Genomic DNA, 26,244 nt, shown 5'->3' with positions numbered 1-26,244 from the left:
AGGTCCCACATTTGACAGTGCATGTCAGAGCAAAAACCAAGCCATGAGGTCGAAGGAATTGTCTGTAGAGCTCCGAGACAGGATTGTGTCGAGGCACAGATCTGGGGAAGGGTACCAAAACATTTCTGCAGCATTGAAGGTCCCCAAGACCACAGTGGCCTCCATCATTATTAAATGGAAGAAGTTTGGAACTACCAAGACTCTTCCTAGAGTTGGCTGCCCGGCCAAACTGAGCAATGGTCACTCTGACAGAGCTCCAGAGTACCTCTGTGGAGATGGGAGAATCTTCCAGAAGGGCAACCATCTCTGCAGCACTCCACCAATCAGGCCTTTATGGTAGATTGGCCAGACGGAAGCCACTCCTCAGTAAAATGCACATGACAGCCTGCTTGGAGTTTGCCAAAAGGCACCTAAAGGACTTTCAGACCATGAGAAACAAGATTCTCTGGTCTGATGAAACCAAGATTGAACTCTTTGGCCTGAATGCCAAGCATCACGTCTAGAAGAAACCTGGCACCATCCCTACTGTGAAGCATGGTGATGACAGCATCATGCTGTGGGGATGTTTTTCAGCAGCAGGGACTGGGAGACTAGTCAGGATCGAGGGAAAGATGAACAAAGTACAGAGAGATCCTTGATGAAGACCTGCACCAGAGCACTCAGGACATCAGACTGGGGCGAAGGTTCACCTTTTAACAGGATAACAACCCTAAGCACACAACCAAGACAATGCAGGAGTGGCTTCGGGACAAGTCTCTGAATGTCTTTGAGTGGCCCAGCCAGAGAAGAATGTGAGAAACTCCCCAAATACAGGTGTGCCAAACTTGTAGCGTCATACCCAAGAAGACTTGAGGCTGTAATCGCTGCCAAAAGTGTCTGAATACGTATGTAAATGTGATATTTCAGTTTTTTCTTTGTAATAGATTTGCAAACATTTCTAAAAACCCGTTTTGATTTGTCATTATGGGGTACTGTGTGTAGATTGATGAGGAAAAAAAACATTTTAATACATTTTAGAATAACTCTGTAACATAACAAAATGTGGAAAAGGTCAAGGGGTCTGACTACTTTCCGAATGCACTGTAAATATATATTGCTCTACTTATAACTTATACTGCTCAGTTAGGAGTTAAACTCTTTCTCTCTCTCCCTCTGACCCTCCCCCCCTCTCTCTCTCTCTCTCTCTCTCTCTCTCTCTCTCTCTCTCTCTCTTTCTGAGTTTGTGGGACTACTAGGTCTTGGTGTTGAGCATCTTCTTCTCTCCCTCTAGTTTCTGTGTAAACTGCTTCACACTAATGACCCGTTCACTAAACTGCTTCACACTAATGACCCGTTCACTAACACACTGTTCCTCCCTTTGTCTTCTCCTTCCTGTTTACTGTCTTCTCCTATCCTCCCTCTGCTTTTCCTCCATCCATCTGTCTTGCCTGCTCCCCCTATCCTGCTCTGCCTCTGTTCTCTCGCTCTTTCTGCCCATGTTTCTCTCTCTCCTGTCCATCTGCTGCATCTAAGGAGCTGAAAGAGATTAGCTGGGATCAGGTAAGGAATGGAAGCACTGTATTAAATGGCATCAACATATAACACACTAATTACACTATTGAATGTGGCCATTGAAAAACAAATGATTCATACAGAAAAGTACTATAAGTAATAATCAAACTACAACTGAAACAAATGAGACACTAGTGAAGGAGTCCTCTTCTGCATCTCAGATCCTGGCCTATGGGGATATGAACCATGAGTGGGTGGGTAATGACTGGCTGCCCAGCCTGGGTCTGCCCCAGTACCGCTCCTACTTCATGGAGTCCCTGGTGGACGCCCGCATGCTGGACCACCTGACCAAGAAGGAGCTGAGGGGACAGCTCAAAATGGTGGACAGCTTCCATAGGTACGTATGGCCTGCTCTCGGCTGTCTGTCTCTCGCTCTCACTCTCTCTTTCTGTTGCTGTTATTAACCTCGGCACCTGGGTGGGGAGGCGTTTTTCTGCCTCGAGGGGGTGGTGAAAAGCAAATAGACAAAATTCCAGTTTCTGCAAATGAACAATGAATTCTTCTTCTGCAACTGTTTCCCACTCCCACTTCACTCACTGCCTTTCCTTTTCTGTCCGTCATTCTTTCTCTCCCTCTGTTGACACTCTAGCTCTCTCTCTGGTATGTCACTGTGTGTGTTCGTGGCATGGGAAACATGCAGGTGTTAAAGGATATGTTGAAAGATTTCCTGCTGTTGTGACACTCTCAATCTGCAGGTGTGTCTTCAGGCCTTCTCCGGGTCAAAGACACCGGAGTGCTCTAATACTTTCTCTGAGTACAGGTGAGAGTCAGTCGCCATGCCCTCTATTAACCGCCTGACCTTTTGACCTCTCTTGACCTTTCTCAGGGTTAGTTTGCATTATGGCATAATGTGTCTGAAGCGCTTGAACTACGACCGCAAAGAGCTAGAGAGGAGGAGAGAAGACAGCCAGCACCAGAACAAAGGTGTGTTCCTCCTCTCTGACATTAAATCCTTTGTTCCAATTTAGTGCTTCTCATCCATCCATCCATCCAACCAATCCTCCATTCAGTAACAATCAAAGCCTCGATTGATGGTCAGTAGAAGGTGTTTCACTGCTTGGCTTGAGCAAAAGTCTGCACCCACATTGGCCCTGTCAGTGTAAGATCCAGTCACCCTGTGGGTTTCTTTGAGTGAGAATCAGGTGTTCTGATATTTTCTGACAGATGTCTTCGTCCCACTACCCCTCTGCGTAGATGTGATGGTGTGGTCCAACGAGCGTGTGATGTGCTGGGTGCAGAACATCGGGCTGAAGGAGTACGCTGACAACCTGACAGAGAGCGGGGTCCATGGGGCCCTCCTGGCTCTGGACGACACCTTCGACTACACAGACTTGGCCCTGCTGCTGCAGATACCCAATCAGAACACACAGGTACTCACCCATCTAACCAATCAGAACACACAGGTACTCACCCATCTAACCAATCAGAACCCCAAGGTACTCACCCATCTAACCAATCAGAATACACAGGCATGCACAAGTCTCACCCCACCCACTAATCAGAAGTGATTAAATGCCTTCCCCTGCTCAGATGTTGCATGCAACAACCGATGGTTGTCTGCCACGTCATCGACTGTGTCTTCGGGACCAGATTGCTATAACATATGATGTGGGTAGCAGATACTTCAAAATAAAAGTTTATTGGTCACGCACACAGATTTTGCAGATGTTATCGCAGGTGCAACAAAATGCTTTTCACACTTCAAATACCTATCCAGGCATTGTAATATATGTCATGCGTCAGCAACGCCTGGACAGAGAAACGCGCCCATGAACTGGATTCTTACTGCACCTGTATCTCAGTAACAGTGTCCCCAGGCTAACTGCTGGCTGGTGGATGACAGCTGTATCTCAGTAACAGTGTCCCCAGGCTAACTTCTGGCTGGTGGATGACAGTTGTATCTCAGTAACAGTGTCCCCAGGCTAACTGCTGGCTGGTGGATGACAGCTGGATCTCAGTAACAGCGTCCCCAGGTTAACTGTTGGCTGGTGGATGACAGTTGTATCTCAGTAACAGTGTCCCCAGGCTAACTGCTGGCTGGTGGATGACAGTTGTATCTCAGTAACAGTGTCCCCAGGCTAACTGCTGGCTGGTGGATGACAGTTGTATCTCAGTAACAGTGTCCCCAGGCTAACTGCAGGCTGGTGGATGACAGTTGTATCTTAGTAACAATGTCCCCAGGCTAACTGCTGGCTGGTGGATGACAGTTGTTTCTCAGTAACAGCGTCCCCAGGTTAACTGCTGGCCGGTTGATGACAGTTATATCTCAGTAACAGCGTCCCCAGGTTAACTGCTGGCTGGTTGATGACAGCTGTTTCCCAGTAACAATGTCCCCAGGCTAACTGCTGGCTGGTGGATGACAGTTGTTTCTCAGTAACAGCGTCCCCAGGTTAACTGCTGGCTGGTTGATGACAGTTGTTTCCCAGTAACAGCGTCCCCAGGCTAACTGCTGGCTGGTGGATGACAGTTGTATCTCAGTAGCATCATCCCCAGTGGCTGGTGGATGACAGTTGTATCTCAGTAACAGCGTCCCCAGGCTAACTGCTGGCTGGTGGATGAAAGCTGTTTTCCAATAACAGCGTCCCCAGTGGCTGGTGGATGACAGCTGTATCTCAGTAACAGCGTCCCCAGTGGCTGGTGGATGACAGCTGTATCTCAGTAACAGCGTCCCCAGTGGCTGGTGGATGACAGCTGTATCTCAGTAACAGCGTCCCCAGTGGCTGGTGGATGACATCTGTATCTCAGTAACAGCTTCCCCAGGCTAACTGCTGGCTTGTAGATTAAAGTTGTATCTCAGTAACAATGTCCCCAGTGGCTGGTTTGATGACAGTTGTATCTCAGTAACATCGTCCCCAGGCTAACGGCTGGCTGGTAGATGACAGTTGTATCTCAGTCACAGCATCCCCAGGCTAACAGCTGGCTGGTAGATGACAGTTGTATCTCAGTAACATCTTCCCCAGTAGCTGGTAGATGACAGGTGTATCTCAGTAACATCGTCCTCAGTGGCTGGTGGATGACAGTTGTATCTCAGGCATGCAGGTGAAACTGATAGTAGTGTATATCAAATGAAGTGACTAGCCTGATTCTAATCTGTACTCCCTCCTCTCACATCTCTCCTCTAGGCCAGACAACTCCTAGAGAAGGAATACAACTCCCTCATCTCTATGGGAACAGAGAGAAGACCAGATGAGGTATTAAAGAACACAGTAGGCTTAGTTCAGAGACTATGTGAAGACTGCATTTTCCACCTCATACAAGTCATTCTTTCTAACTTGACAGTTTGACAATGTTGACAGACATAACCTTTTTTTCTATATTTCTCTCTCCCCTCCCCCTCTTTTTTTCTCCCCATTTCCCCCCTTCTCTCTACCCCCCCCCCCCCCTCCATTAGGATGGGACTAAGACGTTTACCCGCTCCCCTTCCTGGAGGAAGATGTTCAGGGAGAAGGACCTTAGGGGGGTGACCTCGGACTCATCGGAGAACCTGCCTGCTAACTTCCGTGCCTCCGCCATCTCCACACCCTCCGTGACCCTGAGAAAGGTTCAGAGTGACGGTGAGAAGGATGACCTCTCCCCCTAACCTCTGACCCTTCCCTTTGGCCACGCTCTCAGATCCCTATTTGTTCCGCTTCTTACACCTCCAGGGCTGTTCTTCTATTATCACTCAGAAGGTCACGCTTTGGACAATTTATGACCCCTTAAAACCCTGGATAACACATATTTACTATGGGCTAGTCATACTGATTTATTCATCGAGAAAAACTACTGACTTTGTCTTGAAGCAGGTTGCATGTTACATTAGAGAAGAAGTGTAAGACCAGTGTCACATGCGAGTATGTTCAGATGTGCCCCATTCATAGAAGCTTACTAACGATTGATGATAGTATTTTCTGTCTGGGGAAGTTTTGTTAAAAGCCCTGACGCTTGCTCTAAATGTTAACACACATCGCTTGCGGTAGTTTTGGAAACATAAGGAACCTGTCTTTCATATCAGCGAGAAATCATTTTCTAAAAACAAAAGGTTCAATTACTACACACATTTATAGGGTTCCCACACGGCCATATTTCCAATGTTACAGCGCTTGACAGAGAAGACTGAGTAGACTACCTGTGCTAATTAGCATTCGGCGTCTCTGAACAACTGTGTGTAAAAGGAAGACGGACACCACAAATGTGTTGTCACTGAAAGATACTGTCGGCTCAACTGTTTTAAAACCAGTTAAAATAGTCTACAGTAAGTGTATATTTTGCCTTTGTGAAATTATTTTGATGTGACATGAAAGTAGAGGGCGTTGTGTTTCTAAAATCTTATCACAATTGAGAGTCGAATCACGTTTAGATGAAGTATTTTGCCTATAAACAGAACATGTTAGGTCCTAGGACTATAAGGAGTAACATTAGGCTCCTTCAGTCCATTATTGGGCTTGTTCCAACACTGATGGCATTAGCTTGGACATTCATATGCAAAACCTCCAGTGGCTCGCTCCTACAGGACACAGCAGGTTCAGAGGGCAAGGCTACCACAAATTCCCCCTCCCATACCTTTATAATAGTACATCATGGAAAAGTTCAATGCTATTTAGTTGTTATTTTGATGTTTCTCTCTCCTTCTCGCTTAGTGAACTCTGGGCCTCGCGGTGAGGTAGCCTCAGTCAGGACATACTCTTGCTGAAGGACACGGAGGTGAGAAGCCCTCAACCAACACATTAAACACATGTAGTAGCTAGTTAAGAGTTTTCTCATGGTTTGATTTGCAATAAAACCTTCAGGCATGCCAGATAGCTTGCATGTGTGCATATTGAAGTGGTTTGACTTGTTTTCAAGCTACATTGTTTGTTGTGGTGCTGTGCTTTGGTTATATCATTGTTTGTGGGTGAGGTCTTTAGCGGTGGGCTTGGTTCATTGGTTGGTGGGGATTTGGTTTGAGTGAAGTCAGGAGGACAGTGGTGTGCGTGAGAGTAATCCTGTGTTTCTCCTCAGGGCCATGGTGACTGGATCACAACTGGACTGCCCTCCTCTCATTCATTCACAGGAGGGGAAAGCAGCAGAGAAGCAATGAATATATACATTTATTAAATATAAATCTATTGGTCTGACCATTCTGCAATAACAGAGATAAAGAAGAAATGACGGAGATGGAGAAACAACAAAGGGAAAAGAACATGAAGAATGTATGAAATATTGACAGGATATATACTGTACGTACATGGATAGAGGGGTAGGATGAGGCAGGACGACTGTTTTATCTCTCTTTGTTCTGTCTCAATATGTGATTGTGCGATGTGGAGTTGTGTTCTGAGGAGGAGGAGACTGATATCCAATGTCACCCATTGTGGCTCTCTATCTGTTAGCTTCTATGGTGCTGTCAGGGGTTCTCCTAAGTTGGTTAGAGTGCTGCAGTAAAACCATGTCCCCATTCAGGCCGCCATCTTGGCTCCAGCCACATCAGAGGGGCAGCAAGCCGCTCCTCTACTCATGGTTTGTCCATTGGCACCTTGAAAGCTGAGAGGCTCTAGGCTCTAGTGTAATCTCTTTTGAATGGAATCTATTGTGGAGATCAAAGGCCGGGCCACAGCAGCTACGATACGATAGGGTGGGGGGCAACAGCAGCAAGGATACGATGGGATGGGGGGCCACAGCAGCGGGGATATGATGGGATGGGGGGCCACAGCAGCGGGGATACGATGGGACGGGGGGGCCACAGCAGCGAGGGTACGATGGGACGGGGGGCCACAGCAACGGGGATACGATGGGATGGGGGGGGCACAGCAGCGGGGATACGATGGGATGGGGGGCCACAGCAGCGGGGATACGATGGGATGGGGGTCCACAGCAGCGAGGATACGATGGGATGGGGGGCCACAGCAGCGAGGATACGATGGGATGGGGGGCCACAGCAGCGAGGATAAGATGGGATTTGGGGGCCACAGCAGCGGGGATACGATGGAATGGGGGGCCACAGCAGCGGGGATACGATGGGATGGGGGGCCACAGCAGCGGGGATACGATGGGTTGAGGGGCCACAGCAGCGAGGATACGATGGGATGGAGGGGCCACAGCAGCGGGGATACGATGGGATGGGGGGCCACAGCAGCGGGGATACGATGGGATGGGGGGCCACAGCAGCGGGGATACGATGGGTTGAGGGGCCACAGCAGCGAGGATACGATGGGATGGAGGGGCCACAGCAGCGGGGATACGATGGGATGGGGGGCCACAGCAGCGAGGATACGATGGGATGGGGGGCCACAGCAGCGAAGATAAGATGGGATTTGGGGGCCACAGCAGCGAGGATACGATGGGATGGGGGGCCACAGCAGCGGGGATACGATGGGATGCGGGGCCACAGCAGCGAGGATACGATGGGATCGGGGGCCACAGCAGCGAAGATAAGATGGGATTTGGGGGCCACAGCAGCGAGGATACGATACGATGGGTTGAGGGGCCACAGCAGCGAGGATACGATGGGATGGGGGGCCACTGAAGTGGGGATAAGATGGGATTTGGGGGCTACAGCAGCGGGGATACGATGGGATGGGGGGCCACAGCAGCGGGGATACGATGGGATGGGGGGCCACAGCAGCGGGGATACGATGGGATGGGGGGCCACAGCAGCGAGGATACGATGGGATGGGGGATCACAGCAGCGAAGATAAGATGGGATTTGGGGGCCACAGCAGCGAGGATACGATGGGATGGGGGGCCACAGCAGCGGGGATACGATGGGATGGGGGGCCACAGCAGCGGGGATACGATGGGATGCGGGGCCACAGCAGCGAGGATACGATGGGATGGGGGGCCACAGCAGCGAAGATAAGATGGGATTTGGGGGCCACAGCAGCGAGGATACGATGGGATGGGGGGCCACAGCAGCGGGGATACGATGGGTTGAGGGGCCACAGCAGCGAGGATACGATGGGATGGGGGGCCACTGAAGTGGGGATACGATGGGATGGGGGGCCACTGCAGCGGGGATACGATGGGATGGGGGGCCACAGCAGCGAGGATACGATGGGATGGGGGGCCACAGCAGCGAGGATACGATGGGATGGGGGGCCACAGCAGCGAGGATACGATGGGATGGGGGGCCACAGCAGCGAGGATACGATGGGATGGGGGGCCACAGCAGCGAGGATAAGATGGGATTTGGGGGCCACAGCAGCGGGGATACGATGGGATGGGGGGCCACAGCAGCGGGGATACGATGGGTTGAGGGGCCACAGCAGCGAGGATACGATGGGATGGAGGGGCCACAGCAGCGGGGATACGATGGGATGGGGGGCCACAGCAGCGGGGATACGATGGGATGGGGGGCCACAGCAGCGGGGATACGATGGGTTGAGGGGCCACAGCAGCGAGGATACGATGGGATGGAGGGGCCACAGCAGCGGGGATACGATGGGATGGGGGGCCACAGCAGCGAGGATACGATGGGATGGGGGATCACAGCAGCGAAGATAAGATGGGATTTGGGGGCCACAGCAGCGAGGATACGATGGGATGGGGGGCCACAGCAGCGGGTATACGATGGGATGGGGGGCCACAGCAGCGGGGATACGATGGGATGCGGGGCCACAGCAGCGAGGATACGATGGGATGGGGGGCCACAGCATCGAAGATAAGATGGGATTTGGGGGCCACAGCAGCGAGGATACGATGGGATGGGGGGCCACAGCAGCGGGGATACGATGGGTTGAGGGGCCACAGCAGCGAGGATACGATGGGATGGGGGGCCACTGAAGTGGGGATAAGATGGGATTTGGGGGCTACAGCAGCGGGGATACGATGGGATGGGGGGCCACAGCAGCGGGGATACGATGGGATGGGGGGCCACAGCAGCGAGGATACGATGGGATGGGGGGCCACAGCAGCGAGGATATGATGGGATGGGGGGCCACAGCAGCGAGGAAAAGATGGGATTTGGGGGCCACAGCAGCGAGGAAAAGATGGGATTTGGGGGCCACTGAAGTGGGGATAAGATGGGATTTGGGGGCTACAGCAGCGAGGATACGATGGGATGGAGGGGCCACAGAAGCGAGGATAAGATGGGATTTGGGGGCCACAGCAGCGAGGATACGATGGGACGGGGGGCCACAGCAGCGGGGATACGATGGGTTGAGGGGCCACAGCAGCGAGGATACGATGGCATGGGGGGCCACAGCAGCGGGGATCCGATGGGTTGAGGGGCCACAGCAGCGAGGATACGATGGGATGGGGGTCCACAGCGGCGAGGATACGATGGGATGGGGGGGCCACAGCAGCGAGGATACGATGGGATGGGGGGCCACAGCAGCGGGGATACGATGGGATGCGGGGCCACAGCAGCGAGGATACAATGGGATGGGGGGCCACAGCAGCGAAGATAAGATGGGATTTGGGGGCCACAGCAGCGAGGATACGATGGGATGGGGGGCCACAGCAGCAAGGATACGATGGGATGGGGGGCCACAGCAGCAAGGATACGATGGGATGGGGGGCCACAGCAGCGGGGATACGATGGGATGGGGGGCCACAGCAGCGAGGATACGATGGGATGGGGGGCCACAGCAGCGAGGATACGATGGGATGGGGGGCCACAGCAGCGAGGATACGATGGGATGGGGGGCCACAGCAGCGAGGATACGATGGGATGGGGGGCCACAGCAGCGAGGATACGATGGGTTGAGGGGCCACAGCAGCGAGGATACGATGGGATGGGGGGCCACTGAAGTGGGGATAAGATGGGATTTGGGGGCTACAGCAGCGAGGATACGATGGGATGGAGGGGCCACAGAAGCGAGGATAAAATGGGATTTGGGGGCCACAGCAGCGAGGATACGATGGGATGGGGGGCCACAGCAGCGAGGATACGATGGGATGGGGGGCCACAGCAGCGAGGATACGATGGGTTGAGGGGCCACAGCAGCGAGGATACGATGGGATGGGGGGCCACTGAAGTGGGGATAAGATGGGATTTGGGGGCTACAGCAGCGAGGATACGATGGGATGGAGGGGCCACAGAAGCGAGGATAAAATGGGATTTGGGGGCCACAGCAGCGAGGATACGATGGGATGGGGGGCCACAGCAGCGGGGATACATTGGGATGGTGGGGCCACAGCAGCGGGGATACGATGGGTTGAGGGGCCACAGCAGCGAGGATACGATGGCATGGGGGGCCACAGCAGCGAGGATACGATGGGATGGGTGGGCCACAGCAGCGGGGATACGATGGGATTTGGGGGCCACAGCAGCGAGGATACGATGGGATGGGGGGCCACAGCAGCGAGGATACGATGGGATGGGGGGCCACAGCAGCGAGGATACGATGGGATGGGGGGCCACAGCAGCGAGGATACGATGGGATGGGGGGCCACAGCAGCGAGGATAAGATGGGATTTGGGGGCCACAGCAGCGGGAATCGATGGGATGGGGGGCCATACAGCTGTGATGTCATTTAGTCATTTGTAGGTATCCACTAAAGCCAGCTAAATTAGAGTGGGGGACATGTTGTTGAAGCCAGGTTACATACTGCAGGTCTAGTACAAAGCCCAGGGTAATGGCTTTCTAGATGTGGTGAACTTTACGGCTCTCATCATCAGCTCAGGTTCATTGGGTGCCCCTGGAAGACGAGGGGAAAGATGGAGGTGTGACGAAGGTGAGATAAAACAGTCAAAGTGACCAGAAGAAAAGAGGATGGAGACGATTCATTTACTGCACGCAAGCCATAACAGAAACCAAGAGAGGAAGGATGATTAGGAGATCCAGGTGAGAGAAGAGACTGTTGGAAGTCAAGAAAAACCTTTAGCTTCTGTGTTACGATGCATGTCAAACAACCAAGATGACAATGAAGTCAACTTTGGGGGGTGAAGATGATACACATATATCTGTAGAAATCTAACCTATGAGGATGAAAGCCTGGGGAACAATTTGTAAAATGTGTGTATTTTTATTTTTATGTTTTTATGATAACTATATTTATTTTCGTTATGTTTGTATGTATTGAATAATTGTATGTACATGTTCATTTAATACTTAATTCTTACTCATTTAATTTGACCTAATTTGAAAAGTAAATATGAAACATTAAAAATGGTCATTAAGATATGCTACTGTATGTGTACATTTTGAAAACAAATTGTGTTATGATTGAAAAAAAAAAAAGAATGACAAAGATGATAATACAAATTGAAAATAACACCTGCAAAATAAACAGTAATGAAGATGATGGTGATAAAAAGACAAAATAAAGTGGACTCGTTGTACAACACATCCCAATGTGTGTGTTCTCACTTTGTGTACCTGGGGTTGGCACGAGTGTAGACAACAGGAGAGTGTGTAAGGGGAGGATTTGTGGTTTGTGTATTTGTGGTTTGTGTATTTGTGTATCAGCATGTGTATATATATACATATATATATACTGTATGTGTATATGACAGAAAAAGAGACAACACACACCGATAGATCACACCATTGACACTTGCCGGGAAAGACCATTATGCATAAAAATCATGATAAAATAAGTTATAATAGTTTATCTTTTACTTATGAAATAAGAAACAGGCCTTTACAATATACATACATGTATTACAAAAATTCAGATGTATAAATATGTTGTACTGCATATACTATAGAGTGCAGAGTTCAAACTGCAAACTGAGGCGAATGGAATTCTTCAATCATCTAATGATCTAACTACAGGGAGAGATAGAGATAAAATGCTTCTGTGGTTGTCACACTGCTGCATGGTTTCTATTGGTCACTCAAATGTTCTGATCACATATGACTGGCTACACTGTAAATGGACTGTTGCTCTCATGACAACAGTATGGGCATCATGATGACACCCAGCATTGTGCTCACAGTATACATGGCTCAATTCTCCTCTCTATCTTACTATTAAACCACTCAGTGATAATGTTCTCTGTGAGACTTCACAAAGGAGGACTGGGGATGGTCAGTGCTCAGTATGGAGTGTTGAGCAGTATCAGGCTAAATCACTAGGTGCTGCCAGTCCCTTCCTCTCCCATTCAGAGCAGAGGCCAGACGCCAGAGGCTGGAATCATGTAACAACAACAAACCTATCATTCCACATACCTTTCTCTATAAATATACATACTTTCATACATAAAAGCATACTGTTCACATATTGTACACATATATAAAGAAATATATTAATTTAAAACTCATCGTTACATACAGTATTACTCAGCAATAACAAGTATGACATGAAGACAATTATGAAACAAACAGTACTTTTCTAAAATCACTATTTTGATATGATAGTTTTCCCTAAGTTGTATTGTTGAGGTTTTATTGTTTTTGTGTAGTCACTCTCACTGAGCCCGTGATGGGTGGAGGGGTTGTCTCACCTACACTCTTTAAAGAAAGTGCTATCTAGAACCTAAGGGTTCTTTGGCTGTCCCTGTAGGAGAACCCTTTGAAGAACCCATTTTGGTTCCAGGTAGAACCCTTTCCACAGAGGGTTCTACATAGAACCTCAAAAAGGGTTCTACTTAGAACTAAAAAGTGTTCTCCTATGGGGACAGCCGAAGAACCCTTTTGGAACCCTTTTTTTGTAAGAGTGCAGCTATCATAAGAAGAATGTACTAATGTAAGTCGCTCTGGATAAGAGGCACCCTGGCCTATAAAGTAACACCTACTGTCTCACTGACATTACATCCAATGTTCCAAGCATTATCTGTGTTAACATTTCGTCCACATTATCCTCTCCACCTTTCCTCCATCTCCTGCCCTCACTCCCTTCCTCTGTTTTTCCTGGTTACTCTGGACAGTAGGACACACACGCAGGACGAGTTGATGCGGACCCACCTCCAGCCCTGCAGACCGTTGTTGTCAACAGTGAGGGCTCGGACATATGTGTCCTTGGCCTTACACTGACTCACCCACTGTTTGATGTCCACGCCCCGGCAGCTGGCCCCGGACACACCTACGGCCCCTGACGTGCCCGCTGACGAGGCCCCTGCCCCCTCTGCCTCCCGCTGCGGCCCACCGCCCCTCTGCTGCCCCTCCTGGAGGCAGCGAGTCTCATAGAAGTACTGCTTAAGCGCCCCCTTGACTGTCTTGATCTCTGGCACGATGTTGACTGTTTTACCCCTATCGTCGATGACCGTCGTCTTGTCCGTTACCCACACACTCTCCGACTCGCACACCGGCATCTCACCCCGCCTGGTGTGGGACAAGTGAGAGCGCTTGTGCCTGGGGGCGGGGAGAGGGGGCTCCCTGGCCCCCCTGAGAGTGTCCACCCAGCTCAGCGGCACACTCCTGTCCATCTCTCTGTCCCCATGACCCTCCATGTGTCCGTCTGCGTCCGACACTTCCTCCTCCTCCTCCTCCTTGTCTTCTCCTTCTATGGGCAACATGCCTGACTCCAGCATGAGGAGGAGGGGCGGGTGCTCTGGAGGAGAGGAAGAGAAAAGGACCCGCGGGTGTGCATCTAAAAACAGCAGCTCTTGCTTCTCCTTTACACCTCCCAGCCCCTGACCCAGTCCTAACCCTAGTCCTACTTCCATTCCTTCCTCTGACAGATCCGGACCTTTCCCAGCCCCTGCCCCAGGCCCACCCTCCCTCCCCTCCTCTCCCCTGTTATCACTGCTCTCTGTCCTAGCCTCTGCTCTCTGCGGGGTCCTCTGACTGGAGGGATCTGGCCCAGTTTTACTGTGGTGTCCAGCATTAGTGGAAGGTTTGTAAGTTTTCACCACATACATGTTGGGAGGTCTGAGATCCTGTTCATCGGTCCTGGGGTCTAGAGAATTATGATGGTTTTCCTTCTGAGCCATGTCTCTAAAGCTGCTGTCATCACCAGCTCTGCTGCTGTCTGGTTTATAGTCCCCTAGTACATAGTTCTCCTGGGAGGGGAAGTCCTGATGACTGCTGCCATTGGTGCTCCTGCGTTTTCCTCCATCAGTGTTAGAATATTTATTTAAACCAACGCTGTTCGTGTTTTCTATAGGAAAATTGCTTTTTGACAGATAACTTTGTTGTTTTCGCTTCCCTTTCAAAGTTTTCACCTCCTCTTTAATTATGGAGGGGTTATTGTAGTCTTTCTTGACACCCGTCACGCTGAGGCGTTTTGTACTGTCTGCTCTCCCAGAATCAGCAGTCACATTGTAGTCCTTGAGTGAGGCATTACTGTGGGAGTTGTAGTCCACAGAGGCCTGAGGAGCTGGACGTGTGGAGTAAGATCCGGGGGAGCGACTGGAAGAGTCATCGATGTCCTCTGTGTGGTTGTCCAGGCTACTGCCGGGCTCCGTCATCGCAGCAACAGTACTGGTCACAGGGCTGTGAGGGAAGGGCAGGGCCGAGGCGATCACCATGGCAACCAGGGGAAGCCAGTGCATCACTCCCAACACGTATCAACTGAGGATGGAGAGATGGGTATGGGGAGAGAGAGAAAGAGGAGAGGGGTTATGGGGTTGGGGTTAAAACAGTGGGGTTAAAACAGTGTTCAATACAGTAAATGTGGAACTCTCATGAAAAGGTAAAACAAGCCTTTTTACTGGTTCTAACCTGTAGCTTAACTGTTACAGTGCCTTGCGAAAGTATTAGGCCCCCTTGAACTTTGCAACCTTTTGCCACATTTCAGGCTTCAAACATAAAGATATAAAACTGTATTTTTTTGTGAAGAATCAACAACAAGTGGGACACAATCATGAAGTGGAACGACATTTATTGGATATTTCAAACTTTTTTAACAAATCAAAAACTGAAAAATTGGGCGTGCAAAATTATTCAGCCCCCTTAAGTTAATACTTTGTAGCACCACCTTTTGCTGCGATTACAGCTGTAAGTCGCTTGGGGTATGTCTCTATCAGTTTTGCACATCGAGAGACTGACATTTTTTCCCATTCCTCCTTGCAAAACAGCTCGAGCTCAGTGAGGTTGGATGGAGAGCATTTGTGAACAGCAGTTTTCAGTTCTTTCCACAGATTCTCGATTGGATTCAGGTCTGGACTTTGACTTGGCCATTCTAACACCTGGATATGTTTATTTTTGAACCACTCCATTGTAGATTTTGCTTTATGTTTTGGATCATTGTCTTGTTGGAAGACAAATCTCCGTCCCAGTCTCAGGTCTTTTGCAGACTCCATCAGGTATTCTTCCAGAATGGTCCTGTATTTGGCTCCATCCATCTTCCCATCAATTTTAACCATCTTCCCTGTCCCTGCTGAAGAAAAGCAGGCCCAAACCATGATGCTGCCACCACCATGTTTGACAGTGGGGATGGTGTGTTCAGCTGTGTTGCTTTTACGCCAAACATAACGTTTTGCATTGTTGCCAAAAAGTTCAATTTTGGTTTCATCTGACCAGAGCACCATCTTCCACATGTTTGAAGCCTGAAATGTGGCAAAAGGTCGCAAAGTTCAAGGGGGCCGAATACTTTCGCAAGGCACTGTAGCTTTATAATCTTAGCGGAACTCATGGAAAATGGGGAAAACTGCAGAAAGCTCAGTGTATCCATGTGAGGAGACAGTGGGTCAATGGACATGCAGCACGGTTGGCTGCCCGGTTGGCTGCCCGGTTGTTGGCCTTCAAATGGAGCCTCTATAATCCTGCTATGTGTGTCGACTGTGGGTCATTAATCTCACCGCCAAAGGAAATGAATTACAACTCAAGCAGTCATAATGAGGCCTTAGGGTTTCGAAAGGCTTTTTTCAACTTTTAAGGGCGTAAAACATCAAATGTTTGTAGTTGCAGTTGGTCCTCTGTGCCCAATCTATGGTTGTGTGCGAAGTAGTCCCTTTGGTCAATTCTATAAACAGATTTGGTTTGGTGCATGTCAGTTTGCAAAAACATACATGTGCATACGAGTAAATACGCAAGCTTTGATCCAATAAATGTTTTGCCTTGTGGCAGAAAATAAGGAATTTCACAGTAATAACTGAACTAATCACTTAATTGTTGTTGTGACAGATGCTGAACTTAGAAAATTTTAAAAGTGAAACCAGAAATACTTGAAGAACAGTTTTTCTTCTCAAAGGCTCCAGAAAATCCTGGCCCTTGGCCAATTCTCTGAAAGTTTACATCACAACCTCCTATGAACACAATGATGAATGATGAGTGATACCAGATAAACCTTTAAACGCTTCCCTAGTACTTCCAGAGAAGCTAAACACCTTCTTCGCACGCTTTGAGGATAACACTGTGCCACCGACGTGGCCCCGTACCAAGGACTGTGGGCTCTCCTTCTCCGTGGCCAACTTGAGTAAGACTTTTAAGCGTGTTAACCCTTGCAAGGCTGCCGGCCCAGACCGCATCCCAAGCCGCGTCCTCAGAGCATGTGCAGACCAGCTGGCTGGAGTGTTTACGGACATATTCAAACTCTCCCTATCCCAGTCTGCTGTCCCCACTTCTTTCAAGATGTCCACCATTGTTCCTGTACCCAAGAAAGCAAAGGTAACTAAACTAAATGACTATCGCCCCGTAGCACTCACTTCTGTCATCATGAAGTGCTTTGAGAGACTAGTCAAAGATCATATCACCTCTACCTTACCTGACACCCTAGACCCACTTAAATTTGCTTACCGCCCCAATAGATCCACAGATGATGCAATCGCCATCGCACAGCCCTATCCCATCTGGACAAGAGGAATACCTACGTAAGAATGCTTTTCATTGACTATAGCTCAGTATCCAACATCATAGTACCCTCCAAGCTCATCATTAAGCTTGGGGCCCCCAGGTTTGAAGGTAGGAAACAACACCTCCACTTCGCTGATCCTTAACACAGGGGCCCCACAAGAGTGTGTGCTCAGCCCCCTCCTATACTCCATGTTCACACATGACTGCGTGGCCACGCACGCCTCCAACTCAATCATCAAGTTTGCAGATGACACAACAGTAGTAGGACTGATTAGACAGCCTAAAGGGATGATGAGACAGCCTAAAGGGAGGAGGTGAGCGCCCTGGGAGTATGGTGCCAGGAAAATAACCTCTCACGTAATGTCAACAAAACAAAGCTGATTGTGGACTTTAGGAAACAGCAGTGGGAGCACCCCCTATCCACATTGACGGCGACCGCAGTGGAGAAGGTGGAAAGCTTCAAGTTCCTCGGCGTACACGTCACTGACAAACTGAATTGGTCCACCCACACAGACACTGTAGTGAAGAAGGCACAACAGCACCTCTTCAACCTCAGGAGGCTGAACAAATTTGACTTGATACCTAAAACCCTCACAAACCTTTACAGATGCATCCTGTCGGACTGTATCATCATCTGGTAACTGCACCGCACGCAACCGCAGGGCTCTTCAGAGGGTGGTGCGGTCTGCCCAACGCATCACCAGGGGCAAACTACCTGCCCTACAGCACCAGATGTCACAGGAAGGCCAAAAATGATCATCAAAGACAACAACCACCCAAGCCACTGCCTGTTCACCCCGCTATCATCCAGAAGGCGAGGTCAGTACAGGTGCATCAAAGCTGGGACCGGGAGACTGAAAAACAGCTTCTATCTCAAGGCCATCAGCAAATACTGTAGCCATCAGTAGCACCTTAGAGGCTGCTGCCTTATATACATATACTTGAAATTCCTGGCCACTTTAATAAGGGAACACTGGTCACTTTAATAATGTTTACATATTGCATTACTCATCTCATATGTATATACTGTATTCTATTCTACTCTGCTGTATCTTAGTCTATGCCGCTCTGACATTGCTTGTCCAAATATTTATATATTCTTAATTCCATTCCTTTACTTTGGATTTGTGTGTATTGTTTGTATTGTTGTGAAATTGTTAGATATTACTTGTTAGATATTATTGCACTGTTGGAGCTAGATACACAAGCATTTCGCTACACCCGCAATAACATCTGCTAAACACGTGTATCTAACCAATAAAATTTTATTTTAACCAATCCTCTGTCCTCTCACTCACACCTGCCACCAGAGGGCAAAGCAGACCATCATATTCAACTTGATACGCTTTCAAGATAATATGGTACTACAATAATAGTCTATTGACTGAGCTTCAATGTCATATTAGTATGTCAACTTTCATGTAGTTTCATGTAAAAGTGTAACATTAAGGATTTTTTGAAAGGACATTCTACTCCAAAATATAATTATGTTCTCTTCCTTTAGAACTCTTCTGAAAATCGAGGACAGTTTCCTTTTATCTCATGACCTCAATGACATCCCCAGTCAATTCTATATGAACCCTAAAAATAATTTAGCTAGTGTAAAGTTACTGTATCATAATTATTACATACATCTACACATGTAGGATCTTAATTTGAGCCAGTTTGCTACAGCAGGAAAATAATCCTGCAGCTACAGGAAATGTAAATTATTATGTTGATTATAATTATCCTGCAGCAACAGGACATTTTAATTATTATGTGGATTATAATTAATGGACATTTTTGTAGGGATTGATGATTTTCCCTTTACGAAAAATCAGTCTGTAATTTCAAAGTGGAAATTACAAACTTCAGCAGCCCTTTTAAACCTCAAATACACAACATGTTTTAAAATGTCCTGCAGGGCGATCAAATTAAGATCCTACATCTGTATTAATAGGGATGGCTCATAGAGATAGTTAGAGGACTCAACATTGTATCTGTCCCATTAGGGCGTCTGTAAGAGCATGGACAGCACCATTGAGGCCATCTCCATTTTGAAATAGTTAATTTTCTTCTTCTACCCCCCCCCCCCCCCCCCTCCTGATAACCTGGATGGAATTATGTGATCCTTCCTTAACCCATAGGAAGTCCCACCCAGTTGACTACTTCAAAATGGTAAAAGTCCTCAATGGCGCTGCCCATGCTCAAACTGGATTTTGGGCACTAGATTTGGGCACTATCTCTATGGTTGGCTGCACTTCCAGGATTACAAACTAGCTAGCTAGTTACATGGGAGGTTTCTTGGAAGATCTGATGAGAATCTGAGGAAGATATGTAACTTGTTATAACTTGTCGCTCTGAACTTGTCACTCTGAACTTAGCGCCAACAATTTAGCAGCGGCTATGCGCCACTGTTAAAGGAATATAAGGGAAACACTGATCAGTACAGCAACCACACATGCCTTCCTCTGGTTCGCGTTTTGTCTGAAGAGGCCTGCTACATATGTGGCATATCATGATGGTGTCACACATCATGTAGGACTAGTCAACCATGATTATGAGGATTCCTCTGGGAGAGCATATGGCCTCCACCCAGAAAAAGATGAACCCACTTCCAAGACTGAGTCATGTGTCACTTCTATTTAATCTGTTGTTGTGTGAAAAATGGGAGGAGGATATTTAGAAAGAGTTTAAAAAGGTAGAATGCTCAGAATGTCTGTGATGTGGGTTTACTGCTATCTTCAGGTGTCCCCAGACCAGACAACAGACTGAGAAAGGGGAAGGGGGAGACTGAGAAGGGGGGGAGGGGACAGATAGGGAGGGGGGGTAGGAGGTTGAGCGAGTTAGACAGAGAGGGAGAAAGAAAGATACAGTGAGAGAAAGAGAAATGACAAGAGATTCACTACACCTGACCACACCTGGGACACAATGCAGTAGTGATTAGTAAAAGAACCAGGGACATTAGATGACACATCAGCCATGTATTTATGCTTGCATATGCTGTGGGCCTCGTTCCCTGGTGATACACAAATCACATCAAAGGACTCTTTACCTGTTTGCTCTTATTGGCACAGGGCCATCCATAAGTTCGTAAACACAGGTGTGCTGTGTGCTGTATGCAGATAAAGTGTCCTGAAGTGCCATTCTGGGTTCTGGTTAGTTCCAGCCCAGACAGATGGTGAGCTGCAGAAGAGCACTGTCAATTATAGATGAACATGCACTGTGCCATGTGGCAACAGACAACAGACATGTGGCAACAGACAACACAGACAGAGAGACAGAGACAGAGACAGAGACAGAGACAGAGAGAGGTGAACAACAGTCAATTATTCAATCAGTGGCATTATGATCCCCATGTATTTTTATACATAGGGATCATGTATATAAAAACAATCTTAAGGCTGTGTGTGTGTTTAGTGGAAGAGCTGGTTGTAAGGTTTTCTGAGAACACACACCAGACAGGCAGGCAGACACACGCGCTGGAGACCATATCAGTGTACTCTGTGGCACAGAAGCTTTTCATCATCATGCTCCATTTGCTACAATGACACGCGCCATTTACACTCCCTGCATGGCCAGACAAGGACCTCCTCACTCCTCAGCTGTCTGGATAAGACCCAAACACTGTCTGACCAGCAAATCTCACAAACGAACACAGTCGGTCTATAGAAAAAACATCCCAAAACCACAGATTCAAAACTATAAGAAAACACAAGACTTTCCCAACTAATTTACAAAACCTCCAAACATTATCCAAACAAACAATCCAAACCCCAAACCCTGTCAAAACAAACCTTCTAACCCCAAACCAAAACACTCCTCCAAGTTCCTACAGAAAACCAAACTGCCCAACAGTTCAAAAACATACTCATTTTTAAATGATCTTCAAATAAACAGACACAAAGTAACACTGCTACAACAAAGTCACACGTACAACTTACAGCTAGGCCTAAATCTCACAAATAAACCTGGTGATTAGGGATAGGTGCCTTATGGTTGTTGGTTTGAATTATCTTTTAGATGGTTACCTGAGAAGTATATTGTGGGTCTGAAATGACAGAGAAGGAGGAGTGAGAGAGAGGATGGAGAGGAATGAGACTGGGAAGCCAGAATTAGTCTGGGAGGCTCTGTTAGGAAACAGTGTGAAGAGAATTCCATTAAGCTGGCTCCACACCTGGCAGTGGCTGCTGTGCAATTATCCTGTTAACAACTAATCCCCTTCATGTGTGGGTAATGGGCCGGGTGTCCATTTGTCCGTCTGAGATGATTCATTATGTCAAGGCCCAGACCAGCCGGGATAATCATATCTCTTTGGAGTCAACACGTAACCTTATGGACATGTGTGTGTGTACTGAAATCATCCGTCCATAGACCAGATTAGTCAGTGCAATGTGTGGACTTCTTCATAGCCTAACTGTGACAGAGGTCAACTTCACGCCTGTGACACCTGCTGTGCCTAGAGCAGAGGAAACACTACAGCAGATTGTTTGTCTTTGTTTTTCTCTGTCTCTGTATGGCCTGAGACGGAGTAAAAGCCTTGTGCTCATGAGTTTTGAGCACGTAACAGTGCTTAGCTGTCCTTCTGTGCAAACAGCCCATTAATTAGGATTCTATGATTGTGTCATTCCACGCTTTAGTCTAACTGGGTATCTACCCTGGGCTCTCTCTGGCCTTGGCTCTGTGTACAGCTTTTTCAGTTCACATTTACACACACACACACACACACACACACACACACACACACACACACACACACACACACACACACACACACACACACACACACACACACACACACACACACACAGAATCTTAATTTGTGCCAGTTTGCTATAGCAGGAAAATAATCCTGTAGAAACACAAAATGTGAATTATTAGGTGGATTATAAATAATGGACATTTTTTTGTAGGGGTTGATAAATTTTTTGTTAGGACACACACACCCCACACACAAAAAAGCACACACACACACACAACATAAACATGAATATGCAAGGACCTGTCAAATCTAATCAGGCACTGATCCAAAGGATAAATTACAGTCAATCTGTCCATAGGAAGAAAGGAGAGCAGCAGTGCAGTGTGAATTAAGCTGTCTACCAGAAGGGAGCCTCCATGAAGGAAACATTCCATATGGTACCATGTTCTTACCTAATCGGCGTTGAAAAACCTTCCTTAAACCTTCCTTAAGCATTTAACCAACTGAAGGTGCGCAAAGGGCCACGTTTGCACGGCAAATTCTGCTGTTCTTTGGTTCTTTTTATTTCAATGAATGATATAACCATTGATTCTTGTATAGAATGTATTATTCCTCATGAGTTTAATATAACCGTCTTCTTACTGCATCACAACAGAAAATATAGGGTTGTAGGCCTTATTTACTTCAGTAAACAAACAATGTATTGCTGCAAAATGTTTTAAACCACTATGCATGCAATAGATTGTCAGTACTTGCATTCAAAGCCCCACTATGAATACGAGAGTGGTTACATTTCCTAAACCCCATCTCTCAGCTTCCTACCAAACCAAGTATGGGTCTGATGTTTGGCTGAAACACATACTCAGATTGTGGCTTTAATGCACTCTGCTACTGGTATAGTGACATAGTCATAGTAGTCTAATATTTCGGGGACATCGTGCACTTAATGCCATTGAATACTTTTAACACGAGGTAAACAACAACCTAAATCTCAAAAATTGCCACAAAGTAGACTATAGGCAAGATTTCAGTAGATTATGGATCAATTGGCCTGATGACCTGTCAATTTCTGTGATCTCTAGCATACACCTGCAGATTAGGATTAGGTTATACCCGTAGCCTGTTATCATATCTGAATACTTGTGAAAGAAAAAAAAAACATTGATGGAGATTTAAATTAGGCTATCCAATAATGCGCTGTGGCAAACCCAACAGTAGTGTCCATAGCTCGTGTTAATACATATGCAAACAAATTAACATATACATGAACTGCAGTTTGTAAAATGGACACGACAAGTAAATGTGTACCGTTTAGGTGAGATCCGGACCACGCGTCCTTCCAGTTGACATCACATTGGTTATAGACTAATGGTCCGAGAGAGTTGGCGAAGTGGTAAAACTCAATATTGGTTTAAATGGAAAAGTTACGTTTTCATATTCAATTCAAATGTACTTCCCACGTCACAATTTTTTTTTATTCTATCAGTTAGCCATGTCCGTTTGAATTAAACAACAATCATTTAAAAAAACGACGGGAAGAAAAAATAAACATGCAAAAACTGCTCCGTCCTAACCGCGCTTTAAAACCAGATAGACAACGCGATGTTTGATAAAAGAAAAAAGAAAGATCTATGCATGATTCGGTCAAGATCTCATCCTCCTGACGTTGTTCTTCATATTCCATGAAAAGAGGAACTGCAATTTAAATTGAAGTCGACATACACAGTAAACTAATCGATGTCTCTATAACGACTGGCAGTGAAGCGCTGCGGTCCGTTTAGGCTACGTTGGGATCAACAAAGTTTGTCAAATTCTTCCCAGTTCTCAAAAACTCCGCCTGTAGCCTAAACGCGAATAGCTTCTGGTTGCTTTTGGAGCGGAGGAGAGGGAGGACAAGACGGGGCGAGCGAGTTTTTTGAAAGGGGTAAAGGACAGAGGGGGAAAGAAAGCACAGAAGAAACAACAGGACGAGGAACATCTGTGAGAGGGATATCGAATGCCAAATTTTCTCAATACAAAATGTATAGCCCCAAACAGCCTAACTGCTGGTTATTAGGGATAAAGAAAAACAGTATTATAGATTTAATATAATAATTTAAGCAATGATTTACCTTTACCTCAGCCTTCCTTTCCCTGGGAAATCATGAGGCTAAACTGGGTTCAGGTTCATAACTCGCCTACTGTCTAGGCTTACTGTCTAATGCATATAACACATCATAACACGACCCATAAGTGCTGTACCTAATCAGAATTTGAGGTAATTGGATGAGGTGGGACATTTTGGGTGCTGATGAATATAAGTCAGGTTAACTAGTGCATATAACACATCATAACCTACCTGTAAATAGTGTACCTAATCAGAATTTGAGGTGTTTGGATGACTTTGGACAGCTATCTTCTGATTGTTTGAAGATAGCTGACATATACCAGACCGCCTGTCTAGTATACTAGGCTACTGTGTAGGTCTTTAGGCCAACGTTTGAGGTTTGACCGACTCAACAACAAACTGGTGAAGATGAAACCATGGCTGAGAGCTGAGACCTAGGCTACTGTGAAGACAGTGGAGTTATGACAGAGAGTTCATCTAGATGGGTCTTCGCGCCAGCTGAGTATGTAGCCTATGTTCTTTTAACCTTGGAGAACAGCATGTCCACTGAGTCAGTCCACCTTGAAGTTTGTTGTTGAAAAGGAAACCATAAATTGGTAGATGAGCAGAGGAAGGCTTTACCTTTTCCCTGTGTCTGCGTCTCTCAGACACTCTCTTTCTTTACCAAGGTAGTGGTTTCCATCTCACTAAAACCTTTTTTTTCCAATGAATGTTTAAAAAGATGAAAGGATAAGGAAAAGAATGGAGACAAAAGAGAGGAGGTTTGTGTTACAACCCTGCCCCTGTGAGACTGCTCATGAAAGACTTTTGGGATGGGAGAGATGGGGACAGAAAAGGAGACAGAGAAAGAGGGGGAGAATGAAAAGAACTTTTCAAACTCCAACTGCTAAACGGGTCAGTTGTGTATAGTGGAACTAGCTAAAATGTAGAACTCACTCAAAGATGGGGGTACTTACCACTGTCAATACAGTCAGACCTAAAGGGATGTTGATAGATAGCACTCTGTGACTGACTGCTACTGTTTTCCTCCCAACACACACATGCGCACTGCCGCACACACTCCATCAAATACACTCAATCTCTCTCACACATACAGGAGCAGCCCTGAAATAAGATTTGGATGTTATTACCTCTTCATATCCTCACCCTCTTTGCTGTTCTTCCCCGGTGTCTCCCTCATGGCATTCCTCCCTAAAAGTGGCAGTCCTTGGAACCCTCCCACCATTCTCTCTCTGCTTTTTTGTCTGAACTTGTTCTGTGCACACTTAGATATTTCTGCCCGAGGTTACATCAGTGAGAGAGGGAGAGCGAGAGAGAGTTAGCAAGGTATTGACAGAGATGACAGTCAAACAAAGACAGTGAGAGTAAGGTCAACACATGTAGGGACAAAAGTTATTTCTCTCTCTCTCTCTCTCTCTCTCTCTCTCTCTCTCTCTCTCTCTCTCTCTCTCTCTCTCTCTCTCTTATTTCTCTCTCTCTCTCTCTCTCTCTCTCTCTCTCTCTCTCTCTCTCTCTCTCTCTCTCTCTCTCTCTCTCTCTCTCTCTCTCTCTCTCTCTCTCTCTCTCTCTCTCTCTCTCTCTCTCTCTCTCTCTCTCTCTCTCTCTCTCTCTCTCTCTCTCTCTCTCTCTCTCTCTCTCTCTCTCTCTCTCTCTCTCTCTCTCTCTCTCTCTCTCTCTCTCTCTCTCTCTCTCTCTCTCTCTCTCTCTCTCTCTCTCTCTCTCTCTCTCTCTCTCTCTCTCTCTCTCTCTCTCTCTCTCTCTCTCTCTCTCTCTCTCTCTCTCTCTCTCTCTCTCTCTCTCTCTCTCTCTCTCTCTCTCTCTCTCTCTCTCTCTCTCTCTCTCTCTCTCTCTCTCTCTCTCTCTCTCTCTCTCTCTCTCTCTCTCTCTCTCTCTCCCAGAACCACATCAGTACACCCTTTCACCTGGAGCATTGTTCTGTCACATGAAACACATATCACATTATCCAAACATTCTCTGCTAATAGATGTAGAGACCATGCTGCATAAATACATGGCACATTTTAAAATGCACACACAGACACATGAAATGTCATAAATAAATAAATGACTCTCGTGATCCATTGGTCTTTCATTCATCTCGTGTACATGTAGCTAATTGGCATCAATAACTAACAAACAAACATAACAATACAATCATGTTATTGCAATTTGCACCAATCCAATAACCTCAAAAAACACAGAAACATTTTAAACTCACACAAAATGTCATCAAACATGGATTTATTACCAAAGCAATGAATATCCCGTCAATTTTACCTCAGCCAAATATCAGTGTAATTGTGGCAATTATTGCAAATAGCCA

At 47.1% G+C, this 26,244-nt stretch overlaps 3 protein-coding genes across 6 annotated transcripts in view; 1 reads left to right on the top strand and 2 right to left on the bottom strand.

The window, feature by feature from the left end:
• LOC110538992 (liprin-alpha-3) overlaps positions 1-7,096 on the top strand; it is a 58,499-nt gene extending 51,403 nt beyond the window's left edge. For 2 of the 3 annotated variants that reach the window (XM_036938680.1, XM_036938682.1), the window contains exons 25-32: positions 1,513-1,539; positions 1,713-1,888; positions 2,378-2,475; positions 2,716-2,921; positions 4,674-4,742; positions 4,943-5,105; positions 6,171-6,234; positions 6,532-7,096. In XM_036938680.1, coding sequence (XP_036794575.1) covers positions 1,513-1,539; positions 1,713-1,888; positions 2,378-2,475; positions 2,716-2,921; positions 4,674-4,742; positions 4,943-5,105; positions 6,171-6,223 — 792 coding nt within the window. In that variant the 3' untranslated portion in view covers positions 6,224-6,234; positions 6,532-7,096. The remainder of the gene's footprint in view (positions 1-1,512; positions 1,540-1,712; positions 1,889-2,377; positions 2,476-2,715; positions 2,922-4,673; positions 4,743-4,942; positions 5,106-6,170; positions 6,235-6,531) is intronic. The other variant, XM_036938683.1, reaches the window with a different exon arrangement.
• Positions 7,097-8,189: 1,093 nt separating this feature from the next.
• Positions 8,190-10,969, bottom strand: LOC118937826 (proline-rich extensin-like protein EPR1). The gene is made up of 4 exons (XM_036939539.1): positions 10,629-10,969; positions 9,400-10,512; positions 8,916-9,287; positions 8,190-8,514 (listed from the first exon to the last, which is right to left on the bottom strand). The coding sequence occupies exons 1-4, from the start codon at positions 10,967-10,969 to the stop codon at positions 8,190-8,192; spliced, it is 2,151 nt and encodes a 716-aa protein (XP_036795434.1).
• Positions 10,970-12,000: 1,031 nt separating this feature from the next.
• On the bottom strand, positions 12,001-25,169 carry LOC110538603. Of its 2 annotated transcripts, none has more exons than XM_036938679.1 (2): positions 25,053-25,169; positions 12,001-14,908 (listed from the first exon to the last, which is right to left on the bottom strand). In XM_036938679.1, the coding sequence occupies exon 2, from the start codon at positions 14,887-14,889 to the stop codon at positions 13,285-13,287; it is 1,605 nt and encodes a 534-aa protein (XP_036794574.1). In that variant the 5' UTR covers positions 14,890-14,908; positions 25,053-25,169; the 3' UTR covers positions 12,001-13,284. The 2 variants fall into 2 exon arrangements, with proteins under 2 accessions (XP_036794574.1, XP_021481194.1); XM_021625519.2 differs by lacking the exon at positions 25,053-25,169 and adding an exon at positions 23,124-23,727 and having other exon boundaries at positions 12,002-14,908.
• Positions 25,170-26,244: the final 1,075 nt, after the last annotated feature.

The sequence above is a fragment of the Oncorhynchus mykiss genome, chromosome 12 (genome assembly GCF_013265735.2).
Source record: "Oncorhynchus mykiss isolate Arlee chromosome 12, USDA_OmykA_1.1, whole genome shotgun sequence".
Taxonomy (NCBI): Eukaryota; Metazoa; Chordata; class Actinopteri; order Salmoniformes; family Salmonidae; genus Oncorhynchus; species Oncorhynchus mykiss.
The sequence above is the reverse complement of the archived record's forward strand: the minus strand, read 5'-3'. Positions and strand labels throughout refer to the sequence as shown.

Excerpts from the sequence above, each read along its gene's own strand:
- LOC118937826 (XM_036939539.1), bottom strand. The coding sequence starts at position 10,969 with ATGGCCCCCCATCCCATCGATTCCCGCTGCTGTGGCCCCCAAATCCCA. Across the intron at positions 10,513-10,628 it reads TGTGGCCCCACCATCCCAAT|CCCCCAAATCCCATCTTATC; the intron begins GTATCCCCGCTG and ends TCGCTGCTGTAG. Across the intron at positions 8,515-8,915 it reads TGTGGCCCCTCCATCCCATC|TGGCCCCCCATCCCATCGTA; the intron begins GTATCCTCGCTG and ends TCCCCGCTGCAG.
- LOC110538603 (XM_036938679.1), bottom strand. The coding sequence starts at position 14,889 with ATGCACTGGCTTCCCCTGGTTGCCATGGTGATCGCCTCGGCCCTGCCC.